The following is a 14,358-nucleotide window of genomic DNA, read 5'->3' as shown; positions in this document are numbered from 1 at the left end:
AAATAAAACTATGTTTTTGGCTATTTTTTGTAATATACTGTTAAAATACAAATAAGTTTTCCAAAACAAATGGGAACAATGAAAAAAGCTTCAAACCATAATCTACCCTGTACAAAACCAAAAAACAACTTGAAATATACATAATGTAAGAATAATTTCAGCTCCACACGCTCTCACCTGCCTCATGCATTGTCGTCTTGCACATTCATGCCACCAGTTCTGCCTTTCACCGCTCATTTGGAATCTCTTCCCCAACTGTTTAAGCCAGTCCAAACCAGAATCCCCAGTGAGGCTCACTGGCAGCTTTTATCATTGGTAAAACACCTTAGAAATGTTTCAGTTAAGGGGTCTCTGGACACTCTTCCCTCTTTCCATACTCAGAGCAAGAATATATTTTGCCATGCTTTTAGCTACAAAGACAAAGCTTAGCAGCTGAGATGAAAACATACTGTATGTACTAATTGTGCAAATCTCACTTGTGAGGAACTTCATTTCTTTTGTTTGCAAAATGAGAATCTTTTTCTCTACTTATTCAATTTCATTTAAATTGTTTCATTCATTACTAACAAAAAGATTCAGACATGACTAAATTATTTCCTGCATAAAATACGATCTCACAACAGTCCACTTACTTGAGAATCATAATTACACAACCATTTTAAGATTTATTCAGCTGGTCACGTCTACATCTTACAATAGCTGTGAGAAATAAAATTGTTAAAACAAATATGTTTCCAAGTTCTCTATATCTTTATATGTACATTCCAGTATATATTAATAATGCTTTCTTTATAAAATTGTAGGTTTGCTCATTTGTATCACAAAAATTCTACAGATACATAAAGTGAATTTTTCTGACATCTAAAACAGAGATCATATGACACTATTTAACTTCTCATTCTGTTACTGTGCTGCCTGTATGCATATTATGAAATTATGAAAGGCATCAGAAAAAATACAAATTTGTAATGACTTGGTTAGCCATAAAAAGGAATTTCTATGCAAAATATTCCTTTATGCATCCATTGTGCATCAGTTACAAATAATTACCTTGAAATAAAAAGAAATTGATGATTTATCAAAAATTATATTAGCTATCCAAACAAGCCTGATTAATTAAATTATCTCATCATCTGTCAAAATTCTTATGTTCTTATTTTAAATATGGAACCAGAGCAGGAGACACTTTAAGGATGAGATGTTAGTATAAACTTCATTCATACAACACAATCCTATTTCCTCAATCCTTTAAAAAGTACATCATATAAAACATATGGAATGTATTTGGCATAGGAACCTTTATTATTCCATGACATTTTCCTTATTTTAATCAGATTTAATAAGTCAAAAGCTTTTTCCATTAATGGCATTTTGGGATTGATTAACAAGTTCTGTTTTACAGATTCTGGCCACTTTGACTTCAAAAGAACTAACATCCTATGCAAAGGCAGGTGCAATCGCTGAAGAAGCTCTGGTTGCAATACGAACTGTTGTTGCTTTTAATGGACAACAAAAAGCTTCAGAAAAGTATGTTTATTAAAATACTGATGTGAGTAGCACATATGAATTAAGTATACAAAGTTATATTTTAAATGAAAAGGACAGCCTGGTTATGAAACACCAAGTTGAAAAACCCATATGAAGCCACGGGAGAAGTAATGTGTATGAAATCACATAGCCAATATGAATTTTTTTCAGCTGTAGAATTTATAGATGCTTTGTTTTTCAGGTTAAGTTATTGCAGTTTTTAAATTCTCTTGCTAAACTTTAAAATCGCCTGAAAACCCCTTTTTCAGCATTGTGTTTAGCAGGCCACAACCATAGCATTTCTGCAGAAGTCCACACCTTGCTGTTGGAAATTCTAGAAACCTTAGTTTTCGGCTCTCTAGTCATGCAGTACTTTCTTAAAACCAAAGCCATTTATGAATTTGCCTGTTGTACTCTGACTGGGTGTAGTATGACTATTGTCACTGAGAATTATAATGCTTCTGTTCTCTAATGACTCTTTAGCTTTCCTCCACTAATACATTAAAATCTGGTCCCTGATGGTTTTTTATCCTGCCATATTTTACTGAACGTCCCTCTCCTCTTTGTTTAAGCACCTCTCACGAAAAGACACAAGTTTTCAAAATGTGTCTCATTCATTAACAACTGGACAGGGTGCACATGCACATACCCCCAGTGGTCCAGTGAGGAGCTGCCAATCAATCTAACGCACATCTTTGCAATGGGAAAGAAAAAACAAAATGTTTAGAGAAAAATCTACACAGATACAGTGAGAACACGAAAACCTGATGGACCCAGGAGCCTGGATCTGTGAGACAGAAAGGCTAACCAGTTCACCACCAACACCCCCATTCATATTCTTTGAGTTTTCTTGATTATGATATTGGAGACAAAGTTGAAAACAGTGTCACTGAAAAGTATGTAAATTAACAAATTAATAATTTATTCATATAGTGAATGTAAAAGGCATATATAATTGCAACAAATGAGTATTTTTTCCAATTTTCTTGTAGATATGATGCAAATTTAGTAGAAGCAAAACAGCTTGGAGTGAAAAAATCCATCACAACAAATGTATCACTTGGATTGTCACAGTTCTTTATTTTTTGTGCTTATGCTCTGGCATTCTGGTATGGGACAAAGCTTGCCATTGAAGAACCTGAAAATTATTCTATTGGGAAAGTATTTATTGTAAGTTGGATACTTCACCATGAAGATACATCTTTCAGGAGAGAACTGATGAAATGTATAGCAGTGAATGTGTTTCTTAATTATTAGGAGTTTAATCTGTCGTGCTGTCATTTTACTAAAACTATATTAATGTGTCACTTCTGCTTGCATTTGAAATATTTAACTTAAAATGCTTCTCATTTTTTGTTATTGTTTTATTTGCCTCTCTACAAGGTGTTCTTTTCTGTGCTCTCTGGGACATTTTCACTGGGTCAGGCTGCACCCAATTTAGAAAGCATTGCAAGTGCTCGTGGAGCTGCATATGAAGTCTACAAAACAATCGATGAGGTAAAACCGCTGCTAAATTATTTTTAAGAAACTGTTGCACATTTACTGCGGTGGGCTGGCACCCTACCCTGCGTTTGTTTCCTGTGTTGCGCCCTGTGTTGGCTGGGATTGGCTCCAGCAGAGCCCCGTGACCCTGTAGCTGGGATATAGTGGGTTGGATAATGGATGGATGCATGTTGCATGTTTATGACCATTAATTGTTCTAGCTATAAAAAAAGTATACGATTAAGAAATTCAAGTTATTTAATGTATACCTTTTAATAAATCTATAATATTCTTTAGTTAAACATTAAATAACACATGTTTTTAAACTTTTCATTGTGAGTATTTACCTAGAATCAGAGAACACAGTAATTAGCAGATTAACAGTGTGTTCCAGGTACTCTGCAAACTGTAAAAGTATATGAGTACCTGCTTTGTATTTATATTGTATATGCAATAAGGATTAGACTTTAATGGCTGATGTTTAATAAAGCAGACTGTAATTATTTTCATAACTACAGTGTAGCTAGACACTCTATACTTTAATTGATATTTTCCTATCTGGTAAAAACAGCTTCTTACATTGTAATGCATTTAAATGGTTGCTAACACAACAAGCTAAATGGTGTGCTTACTGTATATCTCAACTAGTGTTAATTATGTGTATTACTTCTGTTATAGTATGTTATTAATGCAATCATAAAAGATAAATATGTAAAAGTAACTTTGCATGAAAGACTTTTATGATCTATTTTACATTTCACTCTTTAAAGGAAAGGCTAAGGATGACTTACTAATGCTAATGACACCAAGTGACACTACAGCAGACCAGATATACAAAGACATCTGAACAAACTAAAGGCCCTATCACAATTTTTCTAGACATTTTCAGTTACAGACTTCATTTCTATAATCTTAGAGAGTCAGAAACAATCACAACACAATCTTTTGATTGCCAATCATGTAGTCAGATATCTCTAGCAACTCAGTCCAACCAGTCTGTTACTCATCCCAACAAAATCAAAACGGTTTTGGTTTTATCTTAAGTTTCTAGGGACAGGCTTGTTGTATCGAACACCTGACATAAAATAAGTGCTCACCCATAAGTAAAATGAATACAATGCAGCTACAAGAAAATAATGAACTTGAGAGATTTGGACCTCAGAAACAAAAGAGAGACTTTTCTGTCTGATGTCTTCTGTTTTACATATCACAACAGAATGGAAAAAAAATGCTTCAGATTGCAACTGAACTCATTCATAAGGCACCTGTTCTGTCGGGCAGTACATATTGGCTGTCAGAAAAAAAATATATATTTTGCAATTGTGAAACTGTGATGGAAAGTCACCACCGAGACATCTAATATATCATCCCCTGTGATTTATAGTTGTGTAATTGCAATTGCAAGTTGTGTAATCAGCAATTGTAATCATTATATTTAACATCCCCTCCAACTGGAAGTCATGTAATATGATGCTGGTTTAAGTAGCAGTAAATCACATTTCAACAATAATTAATAAAAATCAGTACAAACTCTATTAGATCTTTAGTGGGCTGAATGGCCTGTACTTGTCAAAAATGTTCTAATGGAGGAAGTAGACAAGATTGGAGAGCTTTGTTAGGTCGAATGGCTTGTTCTTATAAAAGTTCTAATATTCTAAAAAAAATCAAAACAATAGTATACCATACTTTAATACAATGAAAAAATTTCAATGTTTGTGTATATTCAGAGACTGAGATTTTTCAGTTCAGATTTTGACAGGTTACATTCTTAAAAATAACAGCTTTAATACTAGAATTACCAGAGCCCACAAGAAAACTTGTAAATCCGGCCCACCTTAAATCCGTTCGCACCTCTCCCTCAGCATCTTTTGTCCTGTAAATGTTTCGATTAAGACAAGCAGCCTGCTATTCGATCCCCCCACCATCACAGAACGTTCACAAAGTTCTCCCAGCTCATGCCTTGTTTGATTATCTGGGAGTGAAGTGCTGCAGTTTTAGAGTGGAAATAATAGATTGTTATTTGGAACACATGCATTTCGTGTGTGTACCATTTCTACAGTAATCTGTGTAAACACATTGTTAAAACAGAAACTTTTTCATATTTTAGTAATAAATGTTACAAAATGTAGGCATAAACGATAGAATGTGTGAAGCCTGACCTCCAAAGATCAAATAAACACTTTCACAAAAGGTTCAAGGATGATACAACAGCTTCTGTGGCATAGCGGTAAGATTTGCTGACTTGTAATCAAGACTCCCCAGTTCAATCCCCACTGCCTCCTATATTTGCCGTTTTCAGTAGTGAGCTACTCTTATTGGTAATATTATACAGTACACACATACATTTGGCTTGCGTCTGTAAAAGACCATGTAAATTTATAGTACTGTACTTGTAAAAGTTACCTTTTTTTTCCACTTTTATTCTTTCAGTCAAGATACATACTACAGCCCTAGGTATCTGACGCTGTTAGTTTTTATTTGAAACTGGGTATAAATGTAGATGTGAGTGGTGTTTTCAGGCAATGGAACTGGATATTCTCTGATCTGGAGGGATAAAAGCTGACACACAAATACTGGTAAATCTTCCTTCTTCGTATCTCACCGACACTTTATTTTTTTTTTTTTATTCAGTTTTATTGAGTGTTCCTGCTCACACAGAATTAGTATGCACCTTACGGTTTATGATGTCAAAAAAAAAACCATACGTACGTATTTATGATATTTGGAATTATTCATTTTATGACCTTTTATGAGGTCAGTTCATCATTATATGCAATCATCAAATTCAAATGTTAACAGTTCACACACACGCAAAGACTATCTTTCCTACATTTGACATGTGTACCTGTTACAATGCGCACACTTCTCTCTATGCTGTGGTTTCTATTACACACCTGAAAGAAAGAGACAATATATGTGACTTTTTGAAGAAATAATTTTATGACCTGAATAGTACCAATCAAAAAACATCATTGCACTAATGCTATACTATTTGAAAATGAACAGCCTCAGATCAGGTGTGAATTTATGCTGGCGCTGTAACTTTTACAAGTACAGTAATATAAATGTACATGGTCCGTTACAGCCGCAAACCAAATGTATGTGTTTACTGTATAATACTACCAATAAGAGCAGCTCACTACTGAAAACAGGAAATATAGGAGGCAGTGGGGAACAAACCGGGAACTCTTTATTACAAGTCAGCAAATCTTACCGCTACTCCACGGAATCTGTTGTATCGTCCTTGAACCATTTGTGAAAGTGTTTATTTGATCTTTGGACTTCAGGCTTCACACATTATTTAGTTTATGCCTACATTTTGTAACATTTATTACTAAAGTATGAAAATGTTTCTGTTTTAACAATGTGTTTACACAGAATACTGTAGAAACGGAACACACAAGAAATGCATGAAGAACTTTGTGAATGTTCTGCGGTGGAGGGGGATGGAATAGCAGGCTGCTTGCTGCTTGTCTTAATCTGTACATTTACAGGACAAATGACGCTGATGGAGAGGTGTGAATGGATTTAAGGTTGGCAGGATTTATGATTATTCTCGTAGGCTCTGGTAATTCTAGTGTTGATGGTACTATATTTTTCTCCACAGATTTGTGTGGCTCCTTCATAGAGCAGTTGCTTTACAAAGAACAATTTCAATCTGGGAAAGGTTCTTTGCAAATGAAGTTTGTTGCTTTTGTTTTTCAAAAGTTTTGAATATTTAAATAAATCCCAAAATCTTTAATGTATGGTAGACTACCTAGTCTAACAGATTACAAAAACCTGGACTTGGCCTTTGTTACTTTAGGTACACTAGCAGGACACTAACAGATTAATAAAATCTGAATTTAGCACGTGTTACTGTAGGTATGCAGTGAGTCATTTTAAAATTGTGACTTATTGGTATTTCACAAATCTTTTAACTTCTATACATGGTTATTTACTGTACTGTTGCTATTGATCCTAAGAAGAGTACAGTGTATCATTATGTAGGCTGAACCAACTTAACTATTTACATAATAAATTGTGGCCTTTGCTATTTAAAATAGAAGGTCCCCTATTAGTATATTTGGAGACCTTCCAGATATACTCATGGAATATTATTTGATTCCATGAATATAGTAATATGATTCTTGCTTAGGATTTTTTTTTCAGTTGTGGTGTTTTTCATGGTACTTGTTTACTTGAATAACTCATGCAGTAGATGTCTTATTTACAGTTTTTTTGTAACAAATTCATGCTTTAATGCCTTTAATGTAAAGATAACACAAAATGCATTAATAGTGTGAGTCTGTTTTTCATAGACGGTGGCTTGTATTTGCTAACAAATATCCTGGGCAGTAGGTATTCTTCTCAAGGAAAGTGATGAGAACTGAAATGCTATCCATAGCTGGTTACTGCCTGTGTCTGGGTGACACTAGGATTTGTTCTCAATCCCCTAGTCCAACAAGCGGGTGGATATATTTTTGAATGGCAGTAATTAATTATTCATTGATTAGAGCCATTAAATGCATTTCCTGTTATTTTTTAATTCTGTTTTGAAAATGTAAAAGTTGTTATCATTTCTAAATATTTTTTATAGCTGGAATTATTTGGAGGGTCACAATGTGTTACCTGTTGATTAGCATTTCCGAGTAACAATTTCATTGTACTCTGTATAAGTAATAATACTACTAATGCATAAGTAATACTAAAACATTTTCTATGACCTTAAAAAGCATTTGTTATAATCTGTATGAATTTAAAAAAAACAGTTATTATAATCTGTTTATGGTACTTTCAGCCACGGCCAATAGACAGCAGTTCTAAAGAAGGACACAAACCAGATCGGATAAAAGGTGACATTGAATTCAAGAATATTCATTTTAGCTATCCAACAAGGCCTGATGTAAAGGTAGGATATAATTAATGTATGTAAACAGTAAATACAGTAAATGTAAAAGAAAAACAGTCTGAAAGTAACCTGCACCAACCACCACAAACAGGAAAAAATATTTTTAGTGCATGACTGCCATTGTTAAATAAGCTATCATCCTCTTTAATAAAACCCTTGTGTGCGTCCAGTGTCCATGTGTGTGTGTCTTCTGGTGAAGTGCGTATGCGCGGGGCTACACGGCACATGTTCAGTCTCTTCCTGTGCATTCCCTGTGTGTGCAGAGAGAGAAACGCACACACACACACACACACACGCGCGCGCAGGCAGGCAGGCCCACACAAAAGACAGAACAGACACGCACACACGCACGCACGCCTGCCCACCCGACAGAGAGACACACTCACACACACACAGGCAGGCCCGCATGGGGGACAGACACTCACGCACACACACGCAGGCCCGCTACAGAAACAGACACGCACGCACATACAAAAATACGCACGCGTGCATTGTTGCAATGTTACTTTTCTTGGTTGTTTATTAGATTACGGATTTTTCAAATGTTCATTTTTTTTCCTGTGCTTAAAACTCATTAAAAAAGGTGTTTTTAGCGAGCGGGTCGTAATGCTATAGCTTGAACTCTTGCAGTGTTAGTTTTCTCTGTTGTTCAAGGTTTTCTCAGTGTTATTCAATGTTTTTACATTTAGTTTACTATTACGCTGTGCATTCAATGGTATAATTAACTATATTTGTGCTTAAAATCTTAAAAAATATATATTTACATACAGTTCATATGATCTGGAACGGATTAATTGTATTTACATACAATCCTATGGGGGAAATTACTTCAGTTCCACTGTATTACTTTCCGACAAAATTACAGGCAATATACAAACCAGTATTACTGAGAGAGAAAATTAAAGGCACACAATACAGTGACGCATATTACAGCCACATACAAGGTCCCTTGCCATTTAATACAGACTGTTCCTACTAATGTTTATGCACTACTGTTCTAGCACCCGTTATTGTAACGGGCTTAATGTCTAGTAAAAAATAATCTCTTTAGCCTAAGATGTTGAATAACTACAAAAATGAGACCTCATTGTTGAAGCATGATTTTCTCTGTTGGTGCCTACCTGCGATAATTCAGTTTTTGGTTTAGCATTGGTCTCTCCCTTCACTCTCTTTCTTTCTTTCTTTCCTTCCCTTTCTTTCTCTCTCTCCACTGTGCCTTTATCTTTAATTAGTTACCCAAAAAGGATATGTGCTCCTGCTTCATTAGTGTGTTCATGTCACAAAAATCCAATACTTTCCAGTCTGAGATGTACTGCAGCTGTGAACATATTCCTATAAATTGTAGCTGTGTTTACATCTGATTTAAATGATTAGAAGTATATCTTCACAGTACAAGCCTACATAATCACATGACTACTATCTCCTTAAATCTGCATTTACACTGCCTCTTATTCACCTACACACACAACGACATGGATTTACAATCAGGATGACAAAATTGTTATAAATGCTCTGCTATTAAAGAACACACTCTAATGGAGGTTCTACATGAGTACTAACTCTTAGTCTATATAAGCACAAACAGCATTTATTGATAGTGGTTCACACTACAGACAATGCTTTTTATTTCTAGCTTCTTTATTTACCTTTATACTGTACATTCCTGTTACAGCTCCAACTGCAAATAGTGCTTACACTTTATCTGTTGTCTTGTATACTTGTGACTCTGTTACACAGGAAACAGTCACAAAAGACTTAAGAAAAGAAGTTAATGAAGGTGCTATTAAGCCAGAGAAACAATGTTTTGACTATTGTCTATTGAGCTGCATGACAAAGTGGAATTAAACCCATCAATATTTAGCAAAATTGCAGTGTTGCCTTTGTTATTTTAAATTTTAGCCCTTACATCCTTCTCTCCTTGTGATTTCTGTCACCTTTGTTCATTGAACATTCCAGTCCTAATATCTTTCTTCTTTGTGCTTCTTGTTGTTTCTGCTCATTGGACATTCCAGGACATGGGCGCCGGCAGGGGGGTGCAAGTAGGTGCACGTGCACCCCCCTAGCTTTTGAAAAAAAAGGAAATGGAGAAAAAATAAATCTTTCAATAATAAGAAAAACGCTAAAAATAGTTTTTATTTTAAATTTTTAAATTACAATTAGACGTTTACATTTTACAACTATACATAAACAATCATTCACTTTGTTTCTAAAAGAGCATCTCAAGCCTTCTTTTTTATTGTCCAAACTTGTCTACAACTTTGTCGATAAATTTTGGACAATTATTTATTCTTTTGTGTACACTAAGCATACATAATCCACTTAATCTATCGTCACTCATTGTAGATCGGTTCCAAGTTTTGACGCGCCGTAATGTGCTAAAAGATCTTTCAATACTGCAGGTTGTTGCAGGAAGTGTCATGCCAATCTTGAGTGCCTCGAAACAGCCGGATAAAACTGTAGCCTCTTATAGTGTACAGTTAGATCTTTTTACGCTGTATAGTTCGATTTATGGGAGAACAGTCGCTTTAGAGAAAATATTTATCAAAAGTTGTAGAACTTATCAATGTCTACAATTTTTATTTGAAATATTTTTCTAAAGTGTACTGTTCTCCCAGAAATCGAACTATTAACCGCGTAAAAGAGGTCTAGCTGTATGTAAGTGCTTACAAAATTACATTAAAAACTTAAGGAAAAAAGCACTACCTATGCCACTGAATACATCAATAACATTTTTAACTATATTCCAGTGATCATATGATAACAAAAAAGTCGATGATTTTTTGTCAGAAAATTAAAAATTAGGTCATGCCTTAAGTGGTTAATCTGTCTATGCAAAAACTGACTGCTCTGTACTGTTCAGAGATAGTGACTGTATTGGCAGGTATTTAATGGCACATACATATACAAAAAGTTTTTTGTTGGGGAGCGTAGAAAGAAAAAAATCTCTTTATGCACCCCCCTGAATTAAATCCTGGCGGCGGTAATGTTCCAGGACACAAATGCTGACCAATTTGGCATTTTATACATACATAAATTCATATCATGTGATTCCTCTGGCGCCCATACGTCCAACTGCCAGTTCCTGCCAGTCTGGTACTCGCGTTGTGAAGAGGGGGGCTGAACGCACCCCAGGGAGATGCAGTCGCTCCTCTGAAACGGTGATACAATGGGAAACAAATACAGTTTTTACCTCTTCTTTGCTCAATCAGCTGCTGGCTTGCTTTTGCTGCCGTGCTGCATGATCTGCATCTCATGTGCCGCTTCGAACATTTAAAAGCCTGTACAACAGCTGTCCTACTCGTTATCTTTTATTTCCGGCCCCAGGAGTAGTTAAATCTCATGGCACTCTTGGTTAAGTCTAATTTTGTGTGGCGTGAGTTCTTCATGTTTTTTAGGTTATAATTGAAAAACAGAATAAGAATCTGAAAATCTAACAAAATCACATTAAAGTTAAATTCTGAAAAGAATGATAACAAACATATACTGTATATGTAGGTTTAAAAATAAGCCAGATTTAAAGCATGACAAAAAATGTGATATAAAATCATTGCACAAAAAAATTATACTTTTTAGGCTTAGGATTTCATATATAGAGTAGTAGATATACATATTGTACTATACCACTATACATACATACACACATATATATATGTGTGTGTGTGTGAATTGTGACAGATAGGGGGCGCTGTTGTCAACTTGAACCCTCAGATCAGATGCCAGACACCAGATAAAGGTCCAATAATTTGATTTTAATATTTTCAAATGTGCACAAAGCACCCTCCACTCCACAATAATCATAAACAATACTCAATAAACAATAATCCTCCACACCTCCTAGCAGCTCATTCACCCTTCGTCCCTACTCGGCTCAATCTGCTGGGGTTTCCCATCGTCCTTTTAAAGTCCTTGATTCAGAAGTGCTTCTGATCCCTCAGTCCATGTGATTCTTAACACTTCCGGGTCAGGTGAAAACTCCTTTTCTTCATCCCGGAAGTACGTCATTTCTTCTGTCCCTGTAACTGGGTCATACTTCTGGGTTATAGTGCAAATAAAAATCCTTATGCCTCCCTGCGGCTCTGGAGGCCCCAGTGGTATCCAGCCGGGCTGTGAAAGAAAACTCAAATGTCCATGATGCCCTGTTGGAATTTGGGGCACCTCCATTTTGTGCGGAGGTATTGGCCGGGATGAACAGCCGACCATATCCCACAGTATATATACATTGATTGAAATAAATAATGATAATCAAATCCTTGATGACAGCAACACTCATAACACTCACAAAAAATTACTGTATATTGACAATCAGGTATGTTATTTTTAAAATGTTCCCTTTTCTTTTTCATAACTTCTTTAACACTACTTCTCCGCTGCGAAGCGCGAGTGTTTATATATATATATATATATATATATATATATATACACACACAGTGGTACCTTGGTATACGTCCTTAATCCGTTCCAGATCCTTGGACTTATACCAAACAGGACTTATACCAAACAAATTTTTCCCATAAGAAATAATGGGAAAATTATTAATTGCGTTCCATGAAAAAATCCTATTGTTATTGGCATATTATACATTGATGGGGTTGTATAAAATAATTTAAACACTGCTTAATACTAAAATACATAAATACAAAAGCAATTAGATGAAATAAATGAAAATGACTTGTCCGATAACAATGAGTTTAATTTTACTGCACAACAAAGGAGAGCGTTACAGCTCTTCCAAAGGAGTCTCTTCAGGTGATTGTGAAGCACTGCCGTTGTTCTTCTTCTGGCAGTCTTCAGTCCAAATCCCTAAAGCAGATTCCATCCAGACTACTGCCTTATTACATCCACCTACAACTCGTTTTGCACCCTGGTTAAAATGACACTGCGTCCGTAGATCTTATATATTCCTTTCCTACTTTTTAAATAAAAAGAATCGTAGCCTTCAACAAATCCAAAACGCGTTTACCTTTTCGGAAATCATTAACATCTTCCGTTTGCACTTGGGCACGGCCCCTGAAGCAGTAGCAGATCATTTTGGAGCCATAATGAAGGGCTTGACTATGCACAAAGATAAAACACAAAAAGAGCGCAAAGTTAACTCTTTAGACAGCGAAACATGTTGATGCTGAATGAGCGAGACGAGACTTTCCTGGTTAACACTGCATTCAGCACGCAGGAACTTAACTGGGCGTTGTGATTGGTTGGCTTCTCAGTCATCTGCCAATAGCGTCCCTTGTATGAAATCAACTGGGCAAACCAACTGAGGAAGCATGTACAGGAATTAAAAAGACACATTGTCCACAGAATCACAAGCAGCGAAAAAATCGCGTTATATATTTAGTTATGCTTTTATATAAAATCCACGATAGAGTGAAGCTATGGTCAGCCTGATATAGCGAGGGATTACTATATATATGTATGTATATATATATTGAAATAGTTTTACTGTGAAATGGTTTTGTGCACACTGAAAAGCAAGCAAAATTACTGTAGATGCATTACAGAAAGCGGACTTTGTTGCTCTTACTGGGGATCATTGGACTCTCCGTGACTGTTAGTAATTCTAATTACATCTAATTACAAAATGTTCAATGATCACACTGTTTTACTTTTATGTATATGTATATGTACATATATATGTGTGTGTATATATATATATACACATATGTATATATATATGTGTGTGTGTGTGTATATATATGTATATATTTGTATGTGTGTATATATATGTATGTATGTATATATGTGTATATATATATATATATATATATATATATATATATATATATATATGTTGTAAAGGACCGAGAGAGACAGTAGCAAGGGTTGGGAGTTTTTCCGCCCTGATATTGTACAGATAAACAAAAACAGGTCAAAATCATAAACTAAACAGTTCATAATCGCGACCGACTCCTGGCCCGCGCCATTTTATTGGGGAGGAGCCGGAAGTGGAGGAATGTCGGGAAGGACCGCAAGGGAGGATGGGAAGGATGACGCCAGGGCAAGATGGCGGAGGAAGGGCGAAGTATCGACGACTCGCGGTCATCCATGCCTATGGTGCAGGACGGTCTTTTTCCTATGAGGAAGCAGAGGGAGAAAGTTAATACTCCCACCATTCCTGGCGGCGAGTGGTTTCCCAGGTGCTGTCAATCAATCCATGCCTCCTACTACGTGCTGGCAGATACAGGTATATATATATATATATATATATATATATATATATATATATATATATATATATATATATATATATATATATATATTGTGACAGTAGGGGGCAGTAGTGCACCCTTGAACCCTCAGGTACAACTCCAGACACCAGGTAAAAGTCCAGAACCTTTTATTTTGTTCTTCCGCACCAAGCACCCTCCACACTACCTATACAATAAACCAACACAAAAAAGTCTCCTCCTCGCCCAGACACTTAGGCCACCCTTCCTCCCAGCTCAGCTGTCCCCCAAAAT

At 35.7% G+C, this 14,358-nt stretch overlaps 2 protein-coding genes across 2 annotated transcripts in view; both read left to right on the top strand.

Annotated features, from left to right (window-relative positions):
• LOC120516128 (ATP-dependent translocase ABCB1-like) overlaps positions 1 to 14,358 on the top strand; it is a 506,684-nt gene that overhangs the window by 198,228 nt on the left and 294,098 nt on the right. The window lies entirely within an intron of this gene.
• The window catches only part of LOC120516096 (ATP-dependent translocase ABCB1-like), a 166,092-nt gene that overhangs the window by 7,994 nt on the left and 143,740 nt on the right, over positions 1 to 14,358 (top strand). The window contains exons 6-9 of the mRNA XM_039737555.1: positions 1,403 to 1,527; positions 2,520 to 2,697; positions 2,911 to 3,024; positions 7,790 to 7,900. Of these exons, the coding sequence (XP_039593489.1) occupies positions 1,403 to 1,527; positions 2,520 to 2,697; positions 2,911 to 3,024; positions 7,790 to 7,900 (528 nt within the window). The remainder of the gene's footprint in view (positions 1 to 1,402; positions 1,528 to 2,519; positions 2,698 to 2,910; positions 3,025 to 7,789; positions 7,901 to 14,358) is intronic.

Source organism: Polypterus senegalus, chromosome 15 (assembly GCF_016835505.1).
Source record: "Polypterus senegalus isolate Bchr_013 chromosome 15, ASM1683550v1, whole genome shotgun sequence".
NCBI classification, from domain to species: Eukaryota; Metazoa; Chordata; class Cladistia; order Polypteriformes; family Polypteridae; genus Polypterus; species Polypterus senegalus.
Note: the sequence above shows the minus strand (reverse complement) of the source record. Positions and strands in the feature narration are given on the sequence as shown.